Source organism: Bison bison, unplaced genomic scaffold (assembly GCF_000754665.1).
Source record: "Bison bison bison isolate TAMUID 2011002044 unplaced genomic scaffold, Bison_UMD1.0 scf7180017864373, whole genome shotgun sequence".
Classification (NCBI taxonomy): domain Eukaryota; kingdom Metazoa; phylum Chordata; class Mammalia; order Artiodactyla; family Bovidae; genus Bison; species Bison bison.
Genome location: NW_011494945.1, coordinates 5,993,315 through 6,018,613, shown reverse-complemented (window position 1 = coordinate 6,018,613; position 25,299 = coordinate 5,993,315). Strand labels below are relative to the sequence as shown.

Here is a 25,299-nt window from a genome sequence, read left to right as displayed (position 1 = left end):
AGAATTTTGAGCATTACTTTACTAGCGTGTGAGATAAGTGCAATTGTGCGGTAGTTTGAGCATTCTTTGGCATTGCCTTTCTTTGGGATTGGAATGAAAACTGACCTTTTCCAGTCCTGTGGCCACTGCTGAGTTTTCCAAATTTGCTGGCATATTGAGTGCAGCACTTTCACAGCATCATCTTTCAGGATTTGGAATAGCTCAACCGGCATTCTATCACCTCCACTAGCTTTGTTCGTAGTGATGCTTTCTAAGGCCCACTTGACTTCACATTCCAGGATGTCTGGCTCTAGGTCAGTGATCACACCATCGTGATTATCCGGGTCGTGAAGCTCTTTTTTGTACAGTTCTTTTGTGTATTCTTGCCATCTCTTCTTAATATCTTTTGCTTCTGTTAGGTCCATACCGTTTCAGTCCTTTATCGACGGCCCCCCTTGCTCTACAGCAGGTCCTTGTTGATTACCTGTTTTACCTGTATTATTGTGGATTTGTTAATCCATACCTTCTAATTGATACCTTTCCCTTCTGTAACCCTAATTTTGTTTTCTAATTTTGTGAGTCTGTTTCTCTTTTGTCAGTTGGTTTATGGGCATGAATTTAAGCTTCTGCCAATAAGCGTTATTTGTCTTTTTTTTCCCCCTACTGACTTCATTCAGTATAATTGCGAGAGATCCTCATGTGTTACTGCAGTTGGCAGTGTGTCATTGCTTCATGACTGAGCAGTGTGCCATTGTGGATGTGTACCACTTTTTCTTTCTGCATTCGGTCAGTTTGGACGTCTTGGTTGCTTCCAGGTCTTGGCTACTGGAAGTGGTGCTGTATGCAGATTTGGGCGCCAGATTCTTTTAGAATTCTAGTGACGTTCAAGTATGCTCCTACTAGTGGGGCAGCTGTAATGTATGGTAGCTCGCTTTTTAACTTTTAAAGACAGTTCCATATTGTGCTCTGCTGTGGTTCTTACCATTTGCATACCACAGGCAATTCAAGAGGGTCCCCTTTTCACTGACCCCACTGTGACCTTTAGTTTGTAGGGATTTTGATGATCATCATTCTGAGTGCTGTAAGGTGCTCCCTTATGTAATCTTTATTTGCATGTCTCTAATAATTCTGATTATATGCATCATTTCATGTTCATTTTCTTTCTCAAACATTGTGAGCTGTATCTACCATTTCATATGTATTGATGAAACTCTGTCTTTGTAAAGATTTCTTTTCTAATAATTACTCCTGGGAAATTTTTGAGGACAGGTATCTTACAGCCTGATCCTCCTTGTGACTATTAAGTCCCTTTAAGGACATTTATCAAGGTGCTGTTGCAGAAAGTGGCCACAAGGTGCCAGCATTTCTTTGATGCCAATACTGCTTACTCGGGCAAACAGCCTCAGTGGAAGTCCTGGTTGGGATTGTACATTAGACTGCAATGTACCAGAAGCAAGACTCCAAAAGCTTGCGTCTCGTTACTTTTTTTTTTTTTTTGTCAGTTTGATGTTTAGTTTTGCCTGGAGTAACACTGATATATGGTGTTGTATATGTCGTATGTGTACACAATGTTTTACATTTGCGCATATATATATATATATACACACATATATATATATTGATCTGCAAATTTTTTTCCTATAGAGGTTGTTACAGAATGTTGAGTAGACCTCCCTTGGTATACCTGTGTCCTTGTTAATTATGTATTTTATAAAAATTGTTTCTATTTGTTAATCCCAACTTCCTTATTTATCCCTTCCCTGTATCTTTCACCTTGTATAACGATAATATTATTGTGTAGTTTTGTGAGTCTGTTTCTCTTTGGTCCATTGGCTTCTTGGTATTAATTTTAGGTTATACCTCTAAGTGTTATCTGTCTTCTACTTCTTAGTTGCCCTTCTTAGCGTGGTTAGAACTAGGTCCAGGTGGGTTGCTGCTGCTGCTATTTCATTCTATTTCATGACTAAGTCATGCTCCTGGTGGACATGTAGCAGTTCCTCTTTATGCGCTCATCTGGACAGACACTTTGCTTCCAGATCTTAGCTATTGTAACTGGTGGTCCACTGCGGATTTGGGTGCATATTTCTTTTTGAATTCTGGTTTTGCCTGGATATTCTCTTAGGCATTGACTGCTGGTTGATAGGGAGCTTAGTTTTCCTTTCAGGCACCCACGTATTGTTCTGTGTAGGGGGGTTATTAACAGTTTCATCCCATGGGCTCCTTCGGAGGCTTTCCTTTCCTTCAGGGCCTTTCTATCATGCATTCTTTGAAGAGTCATTGAAGATGGCCATTCAGTCTGGGGCGAGGTGAGCCCTCTTTGTAGCTGATTGGCATGTCTCTAAGAACCTGGAGTTTGTGCACTGTTTCATGTGGCTTTTTTTTTAGTGGTAATAAATTGACTTGTTGAAATTGGCTCCTTGAAAGTGGCCCATGTGTTGAATTTCTCGGTTATGTCTTCAGGACATTCAGTGACAGCAGGTGTCACTTATAGGTCTGCTGTCCTCGTGTGTATTGCCAGAGTCCAAGCTTTGGGTTTGGCCTCCCTGGTGGTGCTAGTGATAAAGAACCCTCCCGTCAGTGCAGGAGTGTAAGACATGGGTTCAACCCTGGGTTGGGAAGATCCTCTGGAGGAGGGCATGGCAATCCCCTGCAGTATTCTTTCCTAGAGAGCCCATGGACAGAGGAGCCTGGTGGGCTCTGATCCATGGAGTCACAGAGTCGGACACAACCTAATCAACTTAGCATGCATGCATGCAAGAATTGGTTTTAAAGTTGCTGTTTTGGAAAATGGCCACAAGGGAGCAAGATTTCTTCATGCCCAACTCTGTTCACTGCAGAAAGCAGAGCCTCAGTGAAAGTGGTGCTCCTGAGTGGTGAATAAGGGTGGCAAGTGCCGGGACAAACACCCATACGCTTGTGTCTCATCACCTTTTGTTCTTATTAATTTAGTTTTTAATTTAGTAAGTTGTTTTAAAAATGTTTTGTTTTTGTGTGTGTAGAGAATCTTTTTCAGTTCTATATATATATTTATTCACTTTGGCTCCTTGACTCATATAGGTTATCTCAGAGCGTGTAGACCTCCCTTCTCTACTGTAGGTCCCTGTTGATTGCCTATTTTATACATATTATTGTGGAATGTTACATAAGCTCTTAACTCATTCCTGCCCCCACCTTTCCCTTTTGGTAATCCTAATTTGGTTTTCTAAATTTGTGAGTCTGTTTCTCTTTTATCAGTTGGTTCATGGGCTTTTCCATCAATTTTCAGCTGCCACTGATAAGTATAATTTGTCTTTTTTTATGTCTAGGTCCGTGTATGTGGCTGCAGTTGGCATTTTCTCATTTTATCATCACTGAGTAATATGCCATTTTGGGCATGTACCACTTCTTCTATATGCGTTCATCTATCCTTCAATTTTGCTTGTTTCCAAAATCTTGTCTATTGAAAATGGTGCTAAGGTGCACTTTGGGTGCAAGATTCTTTTAGAATTCTGGTGGCCTTTGAATGTACTCTTAGGAGTGTGACTTCTGAAATATATGGTAGCTCTGTTTTTACCTTTTAAGGACAATTTCATACTGTTGTCTGTTGTGACTGCTACCATTTAAATACCACTGGCATATAAAATGGTCCCCTTTTCTCCACCCTCACTCTAGCATTTATTGTTCGTAGACATTGGTGATGGCCGTTCTGACTGCTGCAAGGTGATCCTGCTTTGGAATCTTGGTTTGCATGTCTCTGATAATTAGTGATTTTGTGCATCACTTCATGTGCTTTTTAAAAAATAGTGTCAGTAGTATCTGCCTTTTCTTATTGCTTGACGAAACTCTAGCCTTTTTTAAAAGATTTCTTTTGGAATACTTATCTCTGGAAAATTTTCAGATCAAGTATCTTTATAGCCCAGCCGTTCTGGTGAATGCAAGTCCCGCAAGCCGTAGTTTTCAAGTTGCTGTTGCAGGAAGCAGACACAAGGTGGCAGCACTTCTTCACCGCCCAACTGCGCTTACTGTGGCAAACAGAGCCTCAGGGGAAGTCCTGGTTTGGGGTTTTACATTAGAGTACAATGCGCCAGCGGAGAAGGCGATGGCACCCCACTCCAGTACTGTTGCCTGGAAAATCCCATGGATGGAGGAGCCTGGTAGGCTGCAGTCCATGGGGTGGCTAAGAGTCGTACACGACTGAGTGACTTCACTTTCACTTTCCACTTTCATGCCTTGGAGAAGGAAATGGCAACCCACTCCAGTGTTCTTGCCTGGAGAATCCCATGGACGGAGAGCCTGGTGGGCTGCAGTCCATGGGGTCGCACAGGGTCGGACACGACTGAAGCGACTTAGCAGCAATGCGCCAGAGGCTACACCCCAAAGCTTGTGTCTTTTCACTTGTCTTTTTTTTTTTTTTGTCTGTTTAATGTATAGTTTTGCTTGGAGTAGCACTGATATATACAGTGTTTTATGTGTTGTGTACACAATCTTTTACACTTCCACATATACATATATCCATTGATCTTCAAATTATTTCCTCATAGAGCTTATTGTGAAATGTTGAGTAGACCTCTCTTGGTGTACTATGTCCTTGTTAATTATATATCTTACATGAAATTGTTTCTATTTGTTAATCGCTATTTCCTTATTTATCCCTTCCCTGCATCTTTCCTATTTGTTAACAATAATTTTATTATCGACTCCTGTGAGTCTGTTTGGTCAGTTGGTTTCTTGGTATTTTTAGATTTCACCTATAGGTCTTATCATATGATATGTGTCTTTTTATGCTGAGTTACCTTTCTCAGCATGGTTAGAAGTATCCATAGGTCCATGGAGGTTGCTGCCTTTGGTGTTGTTTCATTCTGATGCATGTTCTGTGGTGGACATATAGCAGTTCCTCTTTATTTCTTTCTCCTTGATGGACACTTTGTTTCCAGATCTTGGCTATGGTACCTGTGCCCCACTGCAGCTTTGGGTGCATGTTTCTTTTCAATTTCTGGTTCTTTTGGGTTATTCTCTTAAGCCAGGGAACATTGGATCATTGGTAGCTTTAGTTTTTTTTTTTTTGAAAGACAGCTGTGTACTGTTCTATCTAGGTGCTGTTAACAGTTTCATCCCCCCTGCACCCTAGGAGGGTGTCATTTTCTCCAGGCCATCTCCACCGTGGATTCTTTGAGGACTCCTTGATGATGGCCATTCAGACTTTGGTGAGGTGACCCCTCAATTGTAGTTTTGCTTTGCATGTCTCTAAGAACTAGTCATTTTTGTGCACAATTTCATGTGTTCTTTTTATTTTTTTTTTAACGGTGGTAATAAAAGTGACTTGTTGAAATTGGCTCCTTGAAAGTGGGCCATGTGTTGAAGTTGTTTTGATTACCTTCTTCGGGCCATTTAGTGATAGCAGATGTCATAGCCTGGTTGCCCTTGTGAATATTGTGTGCCCATGAGCGTTGGTTTTGAAGTTGCTGTTTCAGAAAATGGCCACATGGCGGCAGTGTTTCTACATGCCAAGTGGTAGTTACTACAGAAAGCAGAGTCTTAATGGAAGTTCCTGGGTTGTAAATTTTTGTGCAGTGTGCCAGTACAACACCCATAAGCTTGTGTCTTTTTATTTATTTTTTTATAATATAGCTTTTATTTTTTATGGAATAAATTATTTTAAAATGTTGTGTTTAATATAGGTGTAGAGAATCTTTGCCAGTTCTACATGTGTCTATTCATCACGTATTGGTTTTGTACACAGGGTTTACAGAGTGTCGTGTAGACCTCCCTTGCTCTACAGTGGGTCCTTGTTTATCACCTGTTTTATATGCATTTTTGTGGATTTCCTAATATCAACGCCCTAATTGTTACTTTTCCCCATTTTCCCCTTTTTTGGTAACCCTAAATTTGTTTTCTAATTTTGTGAGTCTTTTCTGTTTGTTCACTTGGTTCATGGGCCTCAATTCTATGATTTCAGCAATAATGGTGTTTGTCTTTTTTTTTTTTCTGACCTGCTTCACTCGTTAAGATTACAACAAGGTTCATGTACATCACTGCAGTTAGAATTGTCTCATTCTTTTTCGTGGCTAAGTATTATGCCACTGTGGACACATCCCACTTCCTCTTTACGCGTTCATCTGTTTTTGGACATTTTGTCTGCTTCTGGATCTTGGCTTTTGGAAGTGGTGCTGTGGTGCACATTTGGGTGCAAATTTCTTTTAAAATAGTGATTGTCTTTGCTGGTCCTCTTAGGAAGGGGACTGCTGGAATGTGTATGGCAACTCTGTTTTTCCCATTGAAAAACAGTTTCATTCAATGGTCTGTTTTGGCTTTGACAGTTTATATACCACTGGCAACATAAGAAGGTCCCCTTTGATCCACCTTCACTCTAGTATTTTTTGTTTATAGACATTTTGATGCTGGCTATTCTGAATCCTGTGAGGCGATGCCTCACTGTAATCTTGATTTGCGTGTCTCTCATAGTTTGTGATTGTCTGCATTAGTTCATGTACTTTTTTAAAGAAAATAATGAGTAGTATCTACCTTTTGCTATTGTCTTGATGAAATTCTGCCCTTTGTAAAGTTTTTTTTTTTTTTAAGAAAATTTACTTGCAGCAAATTTTTATAATAGGTATCTTACAGCCAAACTCTCCTTGTGAATCTTAGTCCCCTTAACCACAGGTTTTAAAAGGCAAAGAAACCAGAGATCAAATTGCCGACATCCCTTGGATTATCGAAAAAGCCGGAGAGTTCCAGAAAAACATCTACTTCTGCTTTATTGACTACACCAAAACCTTTGACTGTGTGGATCAGAACCAACTGTGGAAAATTCTTGAAGAGATGGGAATTCCAGACCACCTGACCTGCCTCATGAGAAATCTGTATGCAGGTCAAGAAGCAACAGTTAGAACTGTACATGGAACAACAGACTGCTTACAAATCAGGAAAGGACTGTGTCGAGGCTGTATATTGTCACCCTGCTATTTAATTTCTATGCAGCGTACATCATGTGAAATGCTGGGCTGGATGAAGCACAAGCTGGAATCAAGATTGCTGGGAGAAATATCAATAACCTCAGATATGCAGATGATACCACCCTTATGGCAGAAAGCAAAGAGGAACTAAAGAGCCTCTTGATGAAAGTGAAAGAGGAGAGTGAAAAAGTTGGCTTAAAGCTCAACATTCAGAAAACTAAGATCATGGCATCCGGTCCCATCATTTCATGGCAAATAGATGGGGAAACAGTGGAAACAGTGACAGACTTTATTTTGGAGGGCTCGAAAATCACTGCAGATGGTGACTGCAGCCATGAAATTCAAACACGCTTGCTCCTTGGAAGGAAAGTTATGACCAACCTAGACAGCATATTAGAAAGCAGAGACATTACTTTGCCAACAAAGGTCCATCTAGTCAAAGCTATGGTTTTTCTAGTAGTCATGTATGGATGTGAGAGTTGGACTATAAAGAAAGCTGAGCACCAAAGAATTGATGCTTTTGAACTGTGGTGTTGGAGAAGTCTCTTGAGAGTCTCTTGGACTGCAAGGAGATCAAACAAGTCCATCCTAAAGGAAATCAGTCCTGAATATTCCTTGGAAGGATTGATGCTGAAGCTGAAATTCTAGTACTTTGGCCACCTGATGCAAAGAACTGACTCATTGAAAAGACCCTGATGTTGGGAAAGATTGAAGGTGGGAGGAGAAGGAGACGACAGAGGATGAGATGGTTGGATGGCATCACCAACTGGATGGACAGGAGTTTGAGTAAGCTCCGGGAGTTGGTGATGGACAGGGAAGCCTGGTGTGCTTCAGTTGATGGGGTCGCAAAGTGTCAGACACGACTGAGCGACTGAACTGAACTGAGTCGCTCAATCATGTCCGACTCTTTGCACCCAGGGATTGGGCTCATTAGGCTTCCCTGTCCTTCACTGTTACCTGAAATTTTCTCAAACTCGTGGCCATGGTGTCGATAATGCCATTGAACCCACCTCATCCTCTGTTGCCCCCTTTTCCTCCTGCTCTCAATCTTTCCCAGCATCAGAGTCTTTTTCAGTGAGTTGGCTCTTTACATCAGGTGGCCATGTATTGGAGCTTCAGATTCAATCCTTCTAATGATTATTCAGGGTTGATTTCCTTTTTAGAATTGACTGGTGTGATCTCCTTGCTTTCCAAGAGACTCTCAAGAGTCTTCTCCAGCACCAGAGTTGGAAAGCGTCAATTCTTTGGTGCTCAGCCTTCCTTATAGTCCAACTCTCACATCTGTACATGATTATTAGATTAAAAAAGCCGTAGCTTTGACTGTATAAACCTTTGTTGGCAAAGTGACATCTCTGCTTTTTGATATGCTGTCTAGGTTTATTGCAGCCTTTCTTCCAAGGAGCAGGAATTTTTAAATGTCATGGCAGGTCACCACCTGCAGTGATTTTGGAGCCTAAGAAAATAGTCTGTCACTGTTTCCATTTGCCCCATCTACTTGCCATGAAGTGATGGGACCAGATGCCATAATCTTAGTTTTTTGAGTGTTGAGTTTTAAGCCAGCTTTTTCCACTCTACTCTTTCACCTTCATCAAGAGGATCTTTAGTGACCCTTTGCTTTCTGCCATAAGGGTGGTGTCATCTGCATATCTGAGGTTGTTGATATTTTTCCTGACAGTCTTGATTTCAGCTTGTACTTTATCCAGCCTAACATGATGTACTCTGTGTAGAAGTTCAATAAGCAGGGTGACAGTATACAGCCTTGATGTACTACTTTCTCAATTTGAAACTACTCCGTTGTTCGATTTCCCATTCTAACTCTTGCTTCTTGACCTGCATACAGGTTTCTTAGGAGTTAGGTAACGTGGTCTGGCATTCCCATCTCCTTAAGAATTTTCCACAGTTTGTTGTGATCCACACAGTCAAAGGTTTTAGCATAGTCAGTGAAGCAGAAGTAGATGTTTTTCTGGAATCCCTTGCTTTTACTATGATCCAAGAGATGTTGGCAATTTGAAATCTGTTCCTCTGCCTTTTCTAAATCCAGGTTGTACATCTGGAAGTCTTTGGTTCACATATTGTTGAATCTCGGATGGAAGGATTTTGAGTATTACCTTGCTAGCGTGTGAAATGAGTGCAATTGTTGTGGTAGTTTGAACAGTCTTTGGCATTCCCTTTTTTTGGGATTGGGCTTCCCTGGTGGCTCAGAGGTTAAAGCGTCTGCCTGCAATGCGGGAAACCTGGGTTTGATCCCTGGGTCGGGGAGATCCCCTGGAGAAGGAAATGGCAACCCACTCCAGTATTCTTGCCTGGAGAATCCCATGGATGGAGGAGCCTAGTGGGCCATAGTCCACGGGGTCGCAAAGAGTCGGACACGACTGAGCGACTTCACTTTCACTTTTTTTGTGATTGGAATGAAAACTGAACTTTTCCAGTCCTTTGATCACTGCTGAGTTTCCCAAATTTGCTTGCATATTGAGTACAGCACTTTAACAGTATCATCTTTTAGGTTTTGAAATAGCTCAACTGGAATTCCATCAACTCCACTATTTGTTTGTAGTATGATTCCCAGGGACAGTTGACTTCATGCTCCAGAATGTCTGTCTCTGGGTGAGTGAGTACAGCATTGTGGTTATCTGGGTCATGAAGACACATTTTTTTTTTTTTTTTTTTTTACAGTTCTGTGTATTCCTGCCACCTCTTCTTAGTATCTATTGCTTCTGTTAGGTCCATAAAGTTTCTGTCCTTTATTGTGCTCAGCTTTGCATGAAATGTTCCCTTGATGTCTCTAATTTTCTTGAAGAGATCTCTATAGTCTTTCCCATTCTATTGTTTTCTGCGATTTCTTTGCATTGTTCAGTGAAGAAGGCTTTCTTATTGGATCTTGCTATTCTTTGGAACTCTGCATTCAGATGAGTATATCTTTCCTTTTCTCCTTTCCCTTTTGCTTCTCTTTTTTTCTAGCTATTTACAAGGCCTCCTCAAACACCCATTTTGCCTTGTTGCATTTCTTTTAAGTTGCTGTTGCAGAAGATGGCCACAAGGCGGCAGCATTTCTGCACAGCCCAGCTCGACTTCCTCTGCAAACAGAGCTTCAGTGGAAGTTGTGGTGTGGGGTATAAATTAGCCTGTAATGTGCCAGATGCAACACCCCAATACTTGGGTCTCATCACTTCTTGGTAATGTGTCATTTTGCTTGGAGTCACAGCGACATCAAATGATAAATGTGCTGTATGTGTACAGAACTTTTACATTTACACATATACATACATAGAGATCCTCATTACTTTCCCATAGCTGTTACTCCACAAAGTCTAGTGAGCTCCTGTCATAAACCTATTTCCTCACTGATTATGTATTCATAAATAATAGTCTGTTTGTTAATTTCAGCCTCCTAATTTGTCTCTTTCCTGCATCTTTCCCCTTTGTTAGATATAATTTTATTTTCTAGTCTTGTGAGTCTGTTACTTTTGAGTCAACTGGTTTCTTGATATTAATTTTTATATTGTACCTATAGAGTTGGTTCAGTCCTTGGCTCGGGAAGATCCTCTGGAGAAGGGAATGGCTATTCATCTACTCCAGTGTTCTTGCCTGGGGCTGCAAAGAATCGGACACAACTGAGCAACTAACAGTTTCACCTAAGTGATAGCATATGATGTCTGTTTTGTTCTGAGCTACCTCTCTCATCCTGCTTAGAGCTAGTTCCATGTATGTTCCCGCCATGGGTGTTAGTTCATTCCGTTTCATGGCTGAGATGTGTCCCATGGTGGACATGCAGCAGTTCCTCTTTGTGAACTCATTCTTGATGGATGCTTCGTTTCCAGGTTTTTGCTATTGCAACTGTGGCCCTCAGCAGCTTTAGAGTATGTTTCTTTTTGAATTTTGGTTTTCCCCTGATATTCTCTTAAGTGTTTGATGCAGGGTCATAGGTAGCTCTCGTTTTCATTTCCAGACCCTGCACGCTCTTCTGTGTAGAGACTGTTAGCGGTTCCCTCCCAGCAGCACGGCAGGAGGCTGCCTTTTCCCCAGGCCCTCTCCACCAAGTGTTCTCTGAGGCTCACTGATGATGGCCTGTCAGACTGGGTGAGTTGAGTCCTGGGAGTTTGGATTTGCATACCGCCTGATTTGGGCATTTTGTGCACCATCACACGGGTTCTTTTTTGTTTTAATGGCTGTAAGAAAATCTACTTGTTGATATTGGCTCCTTGAAAGTGGGCCATATGTTGAATTTTTTTTAATTATCTTCTTTTTTTTTATTACCTTTCATTTGTTAGATATGCACTGATGCAATGATTGACCACAGCTGCTGTTTGCAAGTGTCTGAATGTGCTGGGAATTCCTGTTTTGGGTGCTGGGAGCGTATTCTTTGGTGAGGAAGGCGTTATGAGATGCATTAATTGAAGAGAGACACTGGGCAAGATAGGGTCCTGTCCTGAGCCTTGCTGTAGAATGGCAGCTGGGCAGAAGTGTTCCTGAGGTTACGTTTGTGTTGGTGTTGTTACTTGTGTTTAATGATGGATTGTGAGGACTCTTTGGGTAGCAAGGGAGATATGTTTATAGATTATATGCTTTAGGTCTGGTTCTATTCCCTCCAGAATCTTACCTGTTCTTTTTGTCACTAAGCACCTTTATTTTCCCTTTAGCTCATTGTGACCCAGGCCTACAGATGAATTTGGGCTATATCTCACCCTGATGCTCATATACCCCAGGGTAACCAGGAGTTTCCCATTGGAGACTTACCAACCTGTTATTTTCCGGGGAGAAACTATGTGATTTCCCAGTGTCTAGTCCTTGCTTTGTCTATAATACCCCTGAGGTCTTACCATTGCAATAAGGGACCATTTTATAATAAAGGAAGGGACATTATAGTGGTTAACTTTAAAACTGATAGTTGAACAGAACTGTGGTAGATTTTTGTCTCTGAGTATGTGTTTTATGTGTATACGGTTGTTAAGATAACTTTTACTCTTGCTAGCTCAAAATTATTATTGTATGTGTATGTATGTTTGGGTTTATTTCAAGTCCCGCCTTGTTCTAAAAGGATTAAGGTAATTTCTCCCTTCTTTCCATCTCATCACATGAAATAGAATTAAGTATGTCTGAACCACTTTGTGAGGAATGCAGCTCATTTAATTAGCATTGATTTGGAAATTAGAGGACGGGAGAGGATGTCACAGGATGTGGGTCACAAAGGGACTGGAACTGGGAACCAGTTGATGTAAAGTTGGAAAGAGAATCATGGTGATGATGGCCGGTTTAGGACGTGTGGTTGGAGGTGACAAAGTGTCCACTTGTTTCCAGAGGGGATTTAATGCTTCTCCTTCAGCAAAGCCCTGACGCCATGAAGAATGAACTTGGCAGCATCCCTCTGACTGTCAGAATCTCCTTTCTCCTTCTGGGCTGGGTTACTGGCTGTACGATTGCTGGGATCAGCGAGGTGGCAGGCCTGCAAGACTGCTAAAGATTGTGAGAAGTGACTTTGTGATCTTTAAAAATAATACCTTTATTCTGAAAGTTCAAGTGCAGTTTAACATTAATCGAAGCTGTCAGGACAACCTAAAATGTCTCCTCTTTCAAGAAAGCTGATTTTCTTCCCTCAGCTGAAAACTGAGTGATTAATTAGCCTGTCATTATCAAAGAAGATGATAATGTTAGTAGATAACTGCATTTCCTGTTAAGTGGATTACCTTCTGTATTGCATGTGGAGTTCATGTGTATACTTTAGAAATACATTCATCTTTAAACCAAGTCACTGCTGTTAAAGCTGCATGGTGAGATTTTAAGCTTTTTCTTGGTATTTAACTTGGAAAAGTCAGCTCAGAGCCTTTCTGTCTTCATGGGCATCTTAAGGCAGCTTCTTTTGGTGTCCTGATTCTCCACTCCAGTTCTTGCCAACCCCTCTGCCCCTCAGCGAATCTATGGACACACACAGACGTGTCCCCAGCAGAGTTGATTCCTTTCATCCATGAGTGTGCCTGTGTTCAGGCAGTCCGGCTGACGTGTGCCCGATTATGAAAGTCCCGAACACTCCAGTTACTGCTCCCTTTTTCCCTTGGTTGCTTTTGGGCATTTTGGTTACCTCCTCTTTCACCTTCACCATTTGAACTTCAGACTGCAGGTACCTGAGATGACCTTTCCTTCTTCCTAAAATCCCGTTATTCCTAATTTATAATGGTTTCAGCCCAACTTTCCAGATATGTAAGTCCCCTCTCAGCACATTCACACAGTAGGTATTCTTCTTGGCTTCATCTTCTGAAGCAGTGGCTCAGATCTGGACTGGTTGCTCCCACGGCCTCCAGCTCAGCTGCTGTCCTGGGATCTCCCTTAACCACCATCCCATCACCTCTCCTGTGATGATTTCCTTACTTTCCCAGATCCTGGATTTTTTTTTTTTTTTCCTCTCTTGAGTTATGCCCTCATTTTGGTGGAGCATCTACTTCAATTGCTTCATGAGGAAGGGTTCCTCGGCAGGAATCTTTTTGAATCCATGGACGTGTGGAACAGTAAGGACCTAACAGAAGATTAAGAAGAGGTGGCAAGAATACACAGAAGAACTGCACACACATAGAAAGGTGTTAATGACCTGGAAAACTGTGATGGTATGGTCACTCACTAGGGCTGGACATCGTGGAGTAGGATGTCAAGTGGGCCTCAGGAAGCCCACTTTTTTTTTTTTTAATTTTGATAAATTCTAATATTTATTAAATTATAAAGTCTATAATCAAATTACTGTGAAAAAACCTAGTGGAGGTGATGGAATTCCAGCCGAGCTATTCATATTTGAAATCCTAAAAGATGATGCTGTTAAGGTGCTGCACTCCATATGCTCGCAAATTTGGAAAACGCAGCAGTGGCCATGGGACTGGAAAAGGTCAGTTTTCGTTCCAGTCCCAAGAAAGGCAATGCCGAAGAACTCCTGCACAGTTGTGCTCATTTCACCTACTAGCAAGGTTATGCCCAGACTCCTTCAAGCTCAGTTTCAGCAATGCGTGAACTGAAAACAGACGTACAAGCTGGGTTTCAAAGAGGCAGAGGAACCAGAGATCAAATTGCCATCATTTGTTGGATCGTGGAGAAAGCAAGAGAATTCCAGAAAAACACCTACTCTGCTTCATTGGCTATATAGTAAAGCCTTTGACTGTGTGGACTGCAGCAAGCTGTGGAAAATTTTTAAAGAGATGGGAAAACCAGACCACCTTACTGCCTCCTGAGAAATCAGTATGCAGGTCAAGAAGCAGCAGTTAGAACCGGACATACTGACTGGCTCAAAATAGGGAGAAGAGTATGGCAAGGCTATATATTGTCACCCTGTATTCAGAGTACATCATGTAAAATGCTGGGCTGGATGAATCACAAGCTGGAATCAAGATTGCCACAACAACAACCTCAGATAATGCAGGTAATACCACTCTAATCACAGAAATTGAAGAGGAGCTAAAGAGCCTTTTGATAAAGATGAAAGAGGAGAGTGAAAAAACTGGCTTGAAACTCAACATTTAAACAAGTAAGAATATGGCATCCAGTCCCATCACTTGATGGCAAATAGAAAGGGAAAAAGTGGAAGCAGTGATGGATCTTATTTTCTTGGGCTCCAGAATCACTGCTGACGATGATTGCAGCCATGAAAATAAAAGACACTTGCTCCTTGGAAGGAAAGCTATGACAAACTTAGTGTATTGAAAAGCAGAGATATCACTTTGCTGATAAAGGTATGTGTAGTCAAAGCTATTGTTTTTCCAGTAGTCATGTAGGGATATGAGAGTTGGACCATAAAAATAACTGAGCACTGAAGAATTGATGCTTTCAAATTGTGGTGCTAGAGAGGACTCTTGAGAGTCCCTTGGATTGCAAGATCAGTCTAATCAACCCAAAAGGAAATCAATCCAAAAAGGAAGCCTGAATATTCCTTGGAAGGACTGATGCTGAAGTTGAAACTTCAATACTTTGGCCACCTGATGCGATGAGCCAACTCATTGGAAAAGACCCTGATGCTGGGAAAGACTGAAGGCAAAAGGAGAAGAGAGAGGCAGAGGATGAGATGGTTAGATAGCATCACCAACTCAACGGACATGAATTTGAGCACACTCCAGGAGGTAGTGGAGGACAGAGGAGCCTGGCATGCTACAGTCCATGGGGTCGCAGAGTCAGACACAACTTACTGACTGAACAGCAACAACAACATCTGAAAATGCCCTTATTAGGCCCTCAGGTTTGATTGATAGGCCTAATTGGAGTTAAAGATTGAAATTAATTTTCCCTTAAAAATTTGAAGGCATTGTGTCCCTGTCTTCCACCTTCAGTTTTGCTGTCGAGAATTTCTAGTGTTATGCTATTCTTGATCTTTAGCTTGAAGCCTTTTTTTCCTCCTTAGAAGCGTGTGCTAGCTCCTTTTTAATCTTCAGTTTTCTGAAGTTTTACACTTCTCCCTCCAGAGATAAGAGCTGCAACAAATTTTCATGCCTTTGGGGGTTCTATAGCGCAAATTGGATTGCTTCTTGACTTGCTACTGCTTTCTTTCTTGGGCATACTTTTCAGTTTCAAATGATTTTTTTTTTCTTTTTTCTGCAGTCTGCTTCTCTTTTTCTCTTGCCCTTGAGGCTTCTAAGAAAATGACCATAAAAAACTTTATTGTGATTTTAGTGAGGTGTTTGGCGGGGGGAGCAGAGCCCTCCATTGCTCTCTCTTTGCCTGGAAGGCTACCCATTTGCTCGTCACCCAGCTCTGCTGTGGCTTTTTGCCCCCACTCCAAGTGGAGACAACCCCTTGCCCCCAGAAAGACCACTCACAAGCTCTTGTCTTCAAACCCCACCTTTGTGGGCCCTGTCCGAAGCATTTGCTCATCAAGCAAAAGTAATCGGATTGATTACTTCTTTTTTCCCCAGTCTAATCCACTAGCAAGGCATGTGCCTAAAATATAGCTTCAACGTATCGTTGTCCTTAGGTATCTAGTGGAGTGCCTGGCACACAGGAGGCATTCACTGGTACATGGGCGGATGAGTGATGTCAATAGGAAGCCAGGAAAATTGTTAAAATTGTGGACTCTCTTAACATGTTCTGAAAGACAGTCTTTGAAAGTAAAGGCAGGGCGACTGTTCTAGATTAAAAGATACTTTATAAAGGCCTGGTTACAAGTGCTATACAGAATCCTTGATTGGATTCCATGTTTGTTTGTTTTTTTTTTTTATTTATAGATAGCTAGAAAGGATACTGGGCTTCTCAGATGGCACTAGTCATAAAGAACCCCCCTGCCAATGCAGGAGACATAAGAGACCTGGCTTCAATCCCTGGGTGAGGAAGATTCCCTGGAGGAGGGCATGGCAATCCACTCCAGTATTCTTGCCTGGAGAATCCCATGGACAGAGGAGCCTGGTGGGCTACAGTCCATGGGGTCGTAAAGAATTGGACACAACTGAATGGACATAGCACATAAAGGATACTATTAGGTCATTTGGGGAAACTTGATGGATTATAGGTAATGTTGTATCAATGGTTGTTATGATTATGTGGGAGGATGTCCTTGTATTTAGAAAATACAAGTTGAGGGCTTTCGGGATGATGTGTTATGTTACCTGCAACTTGTTTTTCACATGGTTCAAAAGCAAAAAAAAAAAAAAAAAGCTTATCTCTAGAAGGAAGAAGGGAGAAAAAAAATGTAGCACAAAATTAACCATGCGTGAATATAGCTGAGTGGAATGTGGGTTTTCATTTTGCCCTTCTGTCTATTTTACTGTAGGTTTGAAAAATTTTCGAAATAAAAAATTTAGAAAAAAACAGTGGAAAAAAAAAAGAAAAGAAAAAAACAGTGGAGAAGAATTTAAGGAAAGATATTTCAGGGATATTTTTAAACCCCAAAATGCTGAAATTAATTTTGAAGCATGATGTTAAATATAATAAAGCCTAAGGATATATGTGTGTGTGTGTGTAGTTAATCAAACGAAATAGAATTAAGGCCTTTCTGGAAAAGTTACCTCTTAAAAATTTGGCCTGAAAGGCTGTGACTCACCCACCAGGGGGCAGTGCAGGAGCGTCATTCTGTGCACTGCTGAGCGCTGTGGATTTCCCCCACATAACTGTTTCCACAAGAGGTCGCTCTTCTCTGCACAAAACATTTTCAGGATTCGTAGACCACTTTAAAGGAGAATGTGGATAGTTACACTGCTTCCCGTTTCTTTCTTCCCACTCCGATCTGCTTCTGAGTTCTGTGGATTTTTGCCTTGGCTCCTCTGCTTCGTGGAGTAAAGACTTAATGGAAGGGTCTGGATAAGAGGGGTGCAGATCCGCTCTCCTGTGTGTGCTTCAAAGGCCAAGAGTGCATTTGTCTACTCCTACCCCAGGAATTCAGTCTTTTTATTACAAACTGCCAAATCATGGTCCTACTGAAGTTCATCTTTAGATTTCCTAGGATGTGTTGAAATTCTAGGAATTCCACTCAGCAGTTTTACCTCTCTTAAAGCTGTGATGTGGCTCCTTACTGAGTGATTCAGATATATATAGCTCAGACGGTAAAGAATCCACTTGGAATACAAGAGAGACAGGTTCGATCCCTGAATCGGGAAGATCCCCTGGAGAAGGGAATGGTAACCCACTCCAGTGTTCTTGCCCAGAGAATCCTATGAGGTGGTTGACTTAGAAGGACTGTCTTTCTGTGCAGTTAACCAAGAAAGATGGCTTAGTGTAAATGTTGTAGAAAGTTACCCAGCAGATTAAATGGTTAGCCTGTGGTGAGTGAGTGATCTTTCATTTAACATGTACTCAGTGCCTGCAGACCCAGATTGCACTGCTGGACTAGAATTAAAAACCACAAGAGTCAGACTCCAAAGCTGCTTATAATAGGCAAACGGGATAGAGTAGCCCCAGACAGATTTATCAGGGTGCTCAGAAGAAGTGCTGACTTCAGATATAAGCAAAAGGGCTCTGGGAGGGGGAGGAGGGAGGGATGTTACTTGCTCTGTCTTGGCTCAAAACAGAGTGCTGTCTAGAGATCCTCCAAGGCCAAACCTAGCATCAGGACACCACCAGCCTGTCTGGACAGCTTGCTCTGACCTTCCCCGAGTGAGCGAAGCGCCCTTCATGTGCTGTCATCTGTGCAGTTCAGACCTCAGTAATACGCGCTTTTCGTGCTGGTTCCTCTGCATGCTCTCCTGTCCTGAGGACAGAGGCTGATTACTCATAGGTTGGTGTATTTTCCCCACTCTGGTTCCATTCTGGTCCCATGGGTGCCTTTTTTCCCTCTGGGCACTCTCTTTTTCCCTCTTTTTTGAAGTCTTTTTCTCAAGTACAATGACATAGACTTGCTAATATCTTAAAAAGTAAAGCAAAGCAAAGTAGCCCTCACTGAGTGCCTTTTTCTGTGTTGGACCCTTCACTGTGTTAGGTGTTTCCTAAGCATCTTCTCCGTTAATCTTGTTCCTCTAACAAACTCGGCCAGCTTCTTCGCTGTTCAAGTCTTTGCTCTCACTGTTTCCTTTCCTGGGAACCTGTTTTTCCTCAAGTGCTCAAGAAGGTGGTTTCCTTTTCTCCTAACAAACGTGTAGTTTACAGGCTCTTCTTCTGTGGCTGAGTTTACTAGGCTGGTGACCCCGCTTTCCTCTCTGTGGTGGGTAGGGTCTTGGGGGGAACTCACTGAGGCCAGCCTGAAAACTTGGACCTCTTCCCTCTCGCTGGATCCCTGCCCTTCCAGCTGCTCCTCCAGTGCATCCTGGTCACTGGATGTCTTCTTTTACTTTACTAATTTATTATAATTGCTCTGTTTCATCCTCATGATAACTGATACTTTCATCTAGACTCTATTTCTCCCTAGAAGACGAGGGATTCAGTATTTTGGTTAGTTTTCCCCTTAAGCATGGGCTAACCCACCATCTTTTTTTTTTTTTTAATTAACATAATTGTATTTATTTATTTATTTTGGCCGCTCTGTGTGGCATGCAGGATCTTAGTTCCCTGACCAGGAATCGAACCTATGCCCCTTGCAGTGGAATCACAGAGTCTTAACCACTGGATAGCCAGGGAAGTCCCTAACCTATCATCTTTTAACATACAGATTTGTTCTTTATAATCTGAAAGTCTAGATCATACCTTTGTAAACAGATATACACTTAATTTAAAAACTCATCCGTTTTTACAGCTTTAGTATTAAAACGATATAACCAAGTTCTCATCTTTTGTTATGGGGCTTCCCAGGTGGCGCAGTGGAAGAGTCCACTGGCCAATGTAGGAGATGCAAGAGATGCGAGTTCAGTCCCTGGTTCAAGAAGATTCCCTGGAGTAGGAAATGCCAGCCCACTCCAGTATTCTTGCCTGGAGAATCCCCATGGACAGAGGAGCCTGGTGGGCTACAGTCCATGGGGTCACGAAGAGTTGGACACGTCTGAGCACATGTGTATCTTCTATTATACCTATCTTCTATTATAAAATCTTACCTTAAAAAATCTTCTCCAACCTTCAAGGCTCAATTTAAGTCCTAAGTCCTCTGAGGTTTTCTGCACCTTTAGTACCTAACATTAATCTTTCCTGCTCTCAGTACCTATACTTCAGTTTGGCCATTAATCTAAAGAATCTTATTTGTTATTTAATTGCTTTGTCTATCTGTGTCTTATGTGACTGATGAGATGGTTAGATGCCAGTTGATGGTGGCAATGTGTTCTTAATTTTTGCAGTGTTTGAAAAAGAGTCAATTTAAAGGACTTTTTTGAAGCAAAATATTATAAATATATTTTTCCTAATGGAGTTTTATGTATTTTCTTAAACACAGTATAAAAATTATTCATCTGGTTTGGGTTTTCTGAAAAGCATTTTCTTTGACTGTAGGATTTTTTTTCTGTATATTTGGTATTCATTTTATTCTCAGTATTCATTTAAGAAGACTGATGTGTTCAGGTATAATGCTTCGAGGAAGTGTTTCAGAAAATAAAGAATATTAATTATTTCCTGTAGCTTATCTATAAAAAGCCATTTCGGAAAGTACATTCATTTTAATTTTTTATTGGGACTTTGCAGCTGATTTTTACAGTTGCTGTATTAAAGTCATTTTTAGTCTTCTACAGAAAATGTATAAAGGTTTATTTGATAAAATATCAATATTTTAATAGCTATAATTGTCTAAGCATTCCTAATTATGTGTTGAGCTTTCTAATTCTTACCAGAGCTGCTGTTTCCTGGCAAAGTTTAAACATCAGTCCCCAATCAGTTAGGTTAATCTCTGTATAATATAATTAAATTCATCTGACCTGGTTACTGGGTACATTTTAAATATCAGACTGCTAATCATGACACCACGACGAATATTTCAATTTTAAAGTTGACCTTTTAGAATCAGCCTTTCTTTAATCTGCCAGTTGTACTTAACAGAAATATTTCTTTTAAAAAGTAACCTGACTTAATTCATGTATTTAATGAGAAAAAAAACCCAATTTATTATAAAATGTGTATAAGGCAAGCTGTCTTAAAAAAACTAATGACATTTCTTTTTCTTTATAGAGATACTTCCTAGTTGGGAGCAATCATGCAGAAACGAAATACCGTGTTTTGAAAATTGACAGAACAGAACCAAAAGATTTGGTTATCATTGATGACAGGGTAAGTATCTCAACAACCTGAATACAGACAGAAACCTTTGTACTTCTTGTTTAACGGATATGAAATATCCTTACAGCTTCTAGTGATGTATACTTTTTTTAATCATATGTCTAAATATGACAGTTTTTCATGGTTGGCTAGAATTTTTAATCTCTAATGTGGTTTCTAAAATTACTGAAGTCAGAAAGTTTGCCAGAATTACACTTTGCCCTTCATTTTGATTTTTTATGAAGCAAACTCTTTGGATAAGATAATGAATATATTTTCTTAAAGGGGTGCCATTTTAAGGATCTGAGATAACTCTCAATTTGCAGCCACCAAAGAGATTATTTATTCTTCTTCTTTAATATGAAGCTCCTTGAAGTCAAAAAGGACTTCTCTACTGCAGACTTGTTATTATACTGCTAAAAGTGATTGGTAGGGTCACTTCTGATGACTTGCTAGAGAAATGTTAAGCTATTCTTATCTACGTGTCATATTATTCAGAGTTGGGACTTAATTCAGGTTGCACAAAAATATGAGGCTTTTAGTCAAAAGAGAAATATAGTAAGGTGGAATTGAACAGTTAATTTTAACTCTCAGGTGAGAGCAGCTAACACTTTGTGGTGAAGTTCCTGTCTGAATATTTCTGAATCTGTGTGGATTCCTGGTTTTTCAAAGGTATCAATAGCTGTAGTTTGGAACTCATTTTCACTAAGCTCTTTGGAAAACTAATTTCTATGTTATAATAATTTTGGGTATATTGTATTTTGTGACTTCCCATACTCTTGGGTATCATGGTCCTCCTTCGCCCACACACATAGCATCTGGCAGTATTTATTAATACGATGTAATGATACTTGGCTTTACTTGTGGGTAGGAGTGACTGATTGGGGCTCTCTTTGAGAATCTAAGAAAAGCTATGGGCCTTCTCACAAAAATACACATATGCACATATCACCAAAACTTTGCATACAATTTTAAGGAGTTTATATATTTCTTGAAACTTGTCTGTGGATTCCTCACACTTCTGAATCTCTGATCCAGAAGATAAGGTTTTGGTATACCTTTTAAGTACAGCAATGTGTGATCCAGTAACCACCCTTAATTAACTGCTAATGTGAAAAAATTTGTTGGCTTTTTAAATTGTAGCTTAGTCCTGCACTTTTATATACTTCTCTGTGAAATAGCTAATGATGTAAAGCTGTAGGAAACTTTTAATTTTCAGAGGTAAATAAATAATGAATCTAAAAATCAAACACAACCTTACAGATTAATTTGCTTATTTCTAGCATGTATATACTCAACAAGAAGTGCGAGAACTTCTTGGGCGCTTGGATCTAGGAAACAGAACAAAGATGGGACAGAAAGGCTCCTCGGGGTTATTTCGAGCTGTTTCAGCTTTTGGTGTCGTAGGTAAGAAAGGTGCCTCCCTCTTTCAACCTCTTTTTTTTTTCCCCCTATATAGACTACTTGATAGTTTGCAAGGCTCATATTTATATAGGTTTGTAAATGTGACCCACCTTCTGTGTCTTTGGTTATTTAAAACTGAATCATCTATCAACCAGGTATCAAACAGCCTTTATATAATATCTGCTATATGCCCAGGACTGTGCTCAGTTTTGTATAGGATATGAACAAATGTAGCGATGGTTTGGACCTCTAAGGAGTCTGGCTTGTCAAGAAATGAAAAAGTGAAAATTGACTTGGACTTGTAAACGTCAGCTGGAAAAACAGATACAGGTAAAACCAGCTTTTAAATTAGAGGAGTTTCTCTCAAGGACATGCTGCAGTGTAAAGTGTCACAAGCCCCTTCTCTGAGCGACAACTGCTTTCTTACTCTCAGAGAAACTTTGTTCTCTAAAATCACAGAGAGTCGGAAACTTTGCTCTTTAAAATTGTGTCAGTGAGAGAGAACATCCCCCTGTCGCCTGGATGATCTAAGTCATTTTGACGCAGAGAGGCAGCCTTGGTTGACAAGGCGAGCGCCGAGCTTCAGATAAGGGCTTTCTGGACGCAGCCGACTGTAGCTCTGTACACTTTATTGCTTTCAAGGAAATGAGACTCCGAGTCCGCTTCACAGTCCAGACCTGATGTTTATCTCTTTACATTCAGTCTTCCTCTGGTTTGAGCCTCTTCATTTAAATTTTACTTAATCTCTTTCCCAAATCCTATAATAACGCCTTTACTTATTCATGAACAAGCATAGAAATGGCCTTGGCCTTTAAAGGAGTCCATGCTCCAGCTTGTGGGGCATTTCGGAGATGCCCTGCGGTTCTTCTGGTGCGTTGTCCTTCGTGACAGTGGGTCAGAAAACCTATCTTTGCTCCTGGACTTGTCCCAGGGAGTCTTAGGATGATTGGATTGGATGGGGGCAGGGTGGGGGTAGGGGGGCTGGGGGTACAAAACCCAGTGCCCAGGAAACAACTCCAGGACTGGAATTTGGATCCCAGTTGTGTAGTCAATAGTAAATGCTGGAGATTGCGTAAGAGATAGACTACTTGGACCTTGAGTGGCCAGGAAAGATTTCCTGGAGAAGACAAGACTCAGGCTGGACCCTGGAGGAGAAGCAAGCTTGGGATGGATGTGGGGAAGGGAGGGGAGAGCTCCAGGAGGGGTGACGGCAGAAGCACCGGCATGAAGATGCCCACGGGTCCTGGAATGCTGGCAAGCGGTTGGTGAGGCCAGATCACTGGGGCCTTGGCAGCCAGGCAGAGGGCAGTTGTGTTTCAGCTTCCCTGTTGGCATGGCCGTATTTCAAGTCTTCCCCCCACCGCCCCCCAACACAAAATTATCTTTCTGCTTCTTAAACCCGCTGAACTGTCTATAATATTTACTGAGTGGTGTCTGTAGATGTTAACCAAACTAATATGGACTGACCTGTGCTATATAGTTTCATAGTCTTAGGTTCATTTTTCTGATTAGCACTTTCTATTTGGTGAATGTGTACTTGTTGAGACTTTGATTATGCATATTCTGCGGTGTTTGAAGTTTGTTTTTCTCGATGTGCTCTCATAGCCCTTCATGTGGAATCCCTTTAGGTCCATTTTGTGTCCTAGGCAGCTGCCAGGGGAGGTCGAGAGTGGTCGGTATGATTAGTTTCTTCTGCATAGGACTGGAGCCTTCTGTGTACCTTCTGCTTAGTCTTGACAAATCCCTTGAGGTTTCATGTTTAATGGATGAGTGTTTAACGGATAACATGTGTGTGTTAGTGTATGTCAGGTGAGTTCATGTGTTTCAATTCCATATATTCCATACATGTAAATTCCACTTTAAGTGTTACTTAACTCTTAATCAAAGAACTTAATCAAAGAAAAAAATCTAGAAATAGTGTCTTAAATACATTAGGCTTAATCAGATACTTAATAGGTTAAACTCATTTCTTTAAATACTAATACTTTCTTACAACTTTTGAAAAAATGTAAATTTCCTAAGGTATATGTAATATTGAATGCCTAATTAGTCAGAGTTAAATATTCAAAATTGAACCTTCCTTGCTAATTAAGTATAATGAGTTGAAGATCAGTTGTGGGTGTGTGTGCTAAATTACTTCAGTCACGTCTAACTCTTTTCGACCCTGTGCGCTGTAGCCTGTCGGCTCCTCTGTCCATGGGATTCTCCAGGCAAGAATACTGGAGTGGGTTGCCATGTCCTCTTCCAGGGGATCTTCCTCACCCAGGGATTGAAGCCGGGTCTCTTATGTCTCCTGCATTGGCAGGCGGGTTCTTTACCACTAGCACCACCCGGGAAGCCCATTGAACTCTATTTTAAAATAGATGCTCTTGGGTATTTTGGAGTTGTATTGGATAGTTTGCTTTTTACATTAAGTGGCCTCTAGATGCTTTCCTCGGAGAAGGCAATGGCACCCCACTCCAGTACTCTTGCCTGGAAAACCCCATGGATGGAGGAGCCTGGTAGGCTGCAGTCCCTGTGGTCGCTAAGTTGGACACGACTGAGCAACTTCACTTTCACTTTTCACTTTCATGCATTGGAGAAGGACATGGCAACCCACTCCAGTGTTCTTAGCCTGGAGAATCCCAGGGACGGGGGAGCCTGGTGGGCTGCCGTCTGTGGGGTCTCACAGAGTCGGACATGACTGAAGTGACTTAGCAGCAGCAGATGCTTTCCTGGATTTCGCAGGGGGCACTAGTGGTAAAGAACCCGCCTGCCAATGTAGGGGATGCAGGAGACGTGGGTTCGATCCCTGGGTCAGGAAGATCCCCTGGAGGAGGGCATGGCAACCCACTCCAGTATTCGTGCCTGGAGAATCCCATGGACTGAAGAGCCTGATGGGCTACAGCCCATAGGTCGCAAAGAGCTGGACACGACTGAAGTGACTTAGCATGCATGCACGCATGCAGATGGTGTACTGTGTTACTTTAATGGTACTTTGATCATTCTTCACTGTTCTGGGCATATTTGCTTTTAGCAATATTCCTTGCCTCATTTTAAATTTATTGATAACTAAGCTTGTAAAACCATAGCTTTATTTTAATCCACAGATAACCAAGTTTATAGCCAAATAAATACTCATTTTATACACAGCTATTAATAAACTTTGGATGAGGACTGAAGATATTGCCATGTTTCTCTTAGGTGGCATTCTTAGATATTGTGGTACATTTCTATCACAATTTGAGGCCCTTTTGAGACTCTCCTTGGATGGTGAAGTCACAACAAGGTTGACTTGCCAGTTAAGTGACACAGTAATGTGCTAAGTAAGCATTTATTACTTTCGTGGAAATGCACTTTATTTATTCTAATTCAACCATGCTTAGAATCTTTGAAGAGTAAATAAGGACGTAATAAAAGGCTATGATTTGTCTAGTATTGGCTAGAC

At 41.2% G+C, this 25,299-nt stretch overlaps 1 protein-coding gene across 1 annotated transcript in view; it reads left to right on the top strand.

Moving 5' to 3' along the window:
• The window catches only part of FIG4 (FIG4 phosphoinositide 5-phosphatase), a 173,064-nt gene that overhangs the window by 27,011 nt on the left and 120,754 nt on the right, over nucleotides 1–25,299 (top strand). Inside the window, exons 2-3 of the mRNA XM_010856621.1 lie at nucleotides 20,382–20,480; nucleotides 21,752–21,875. Of these exons, the coding sequence (XP_010854923.1) occupies nucleotides 20,382–20,480; nucleotides 21,752–21,875 (223 nt within the window). The remainder of the gene's footprint in view (nucleotides 1–20,381; nucleotides 20,481–21,751; nucleotides 21,876–25,299) is intronic.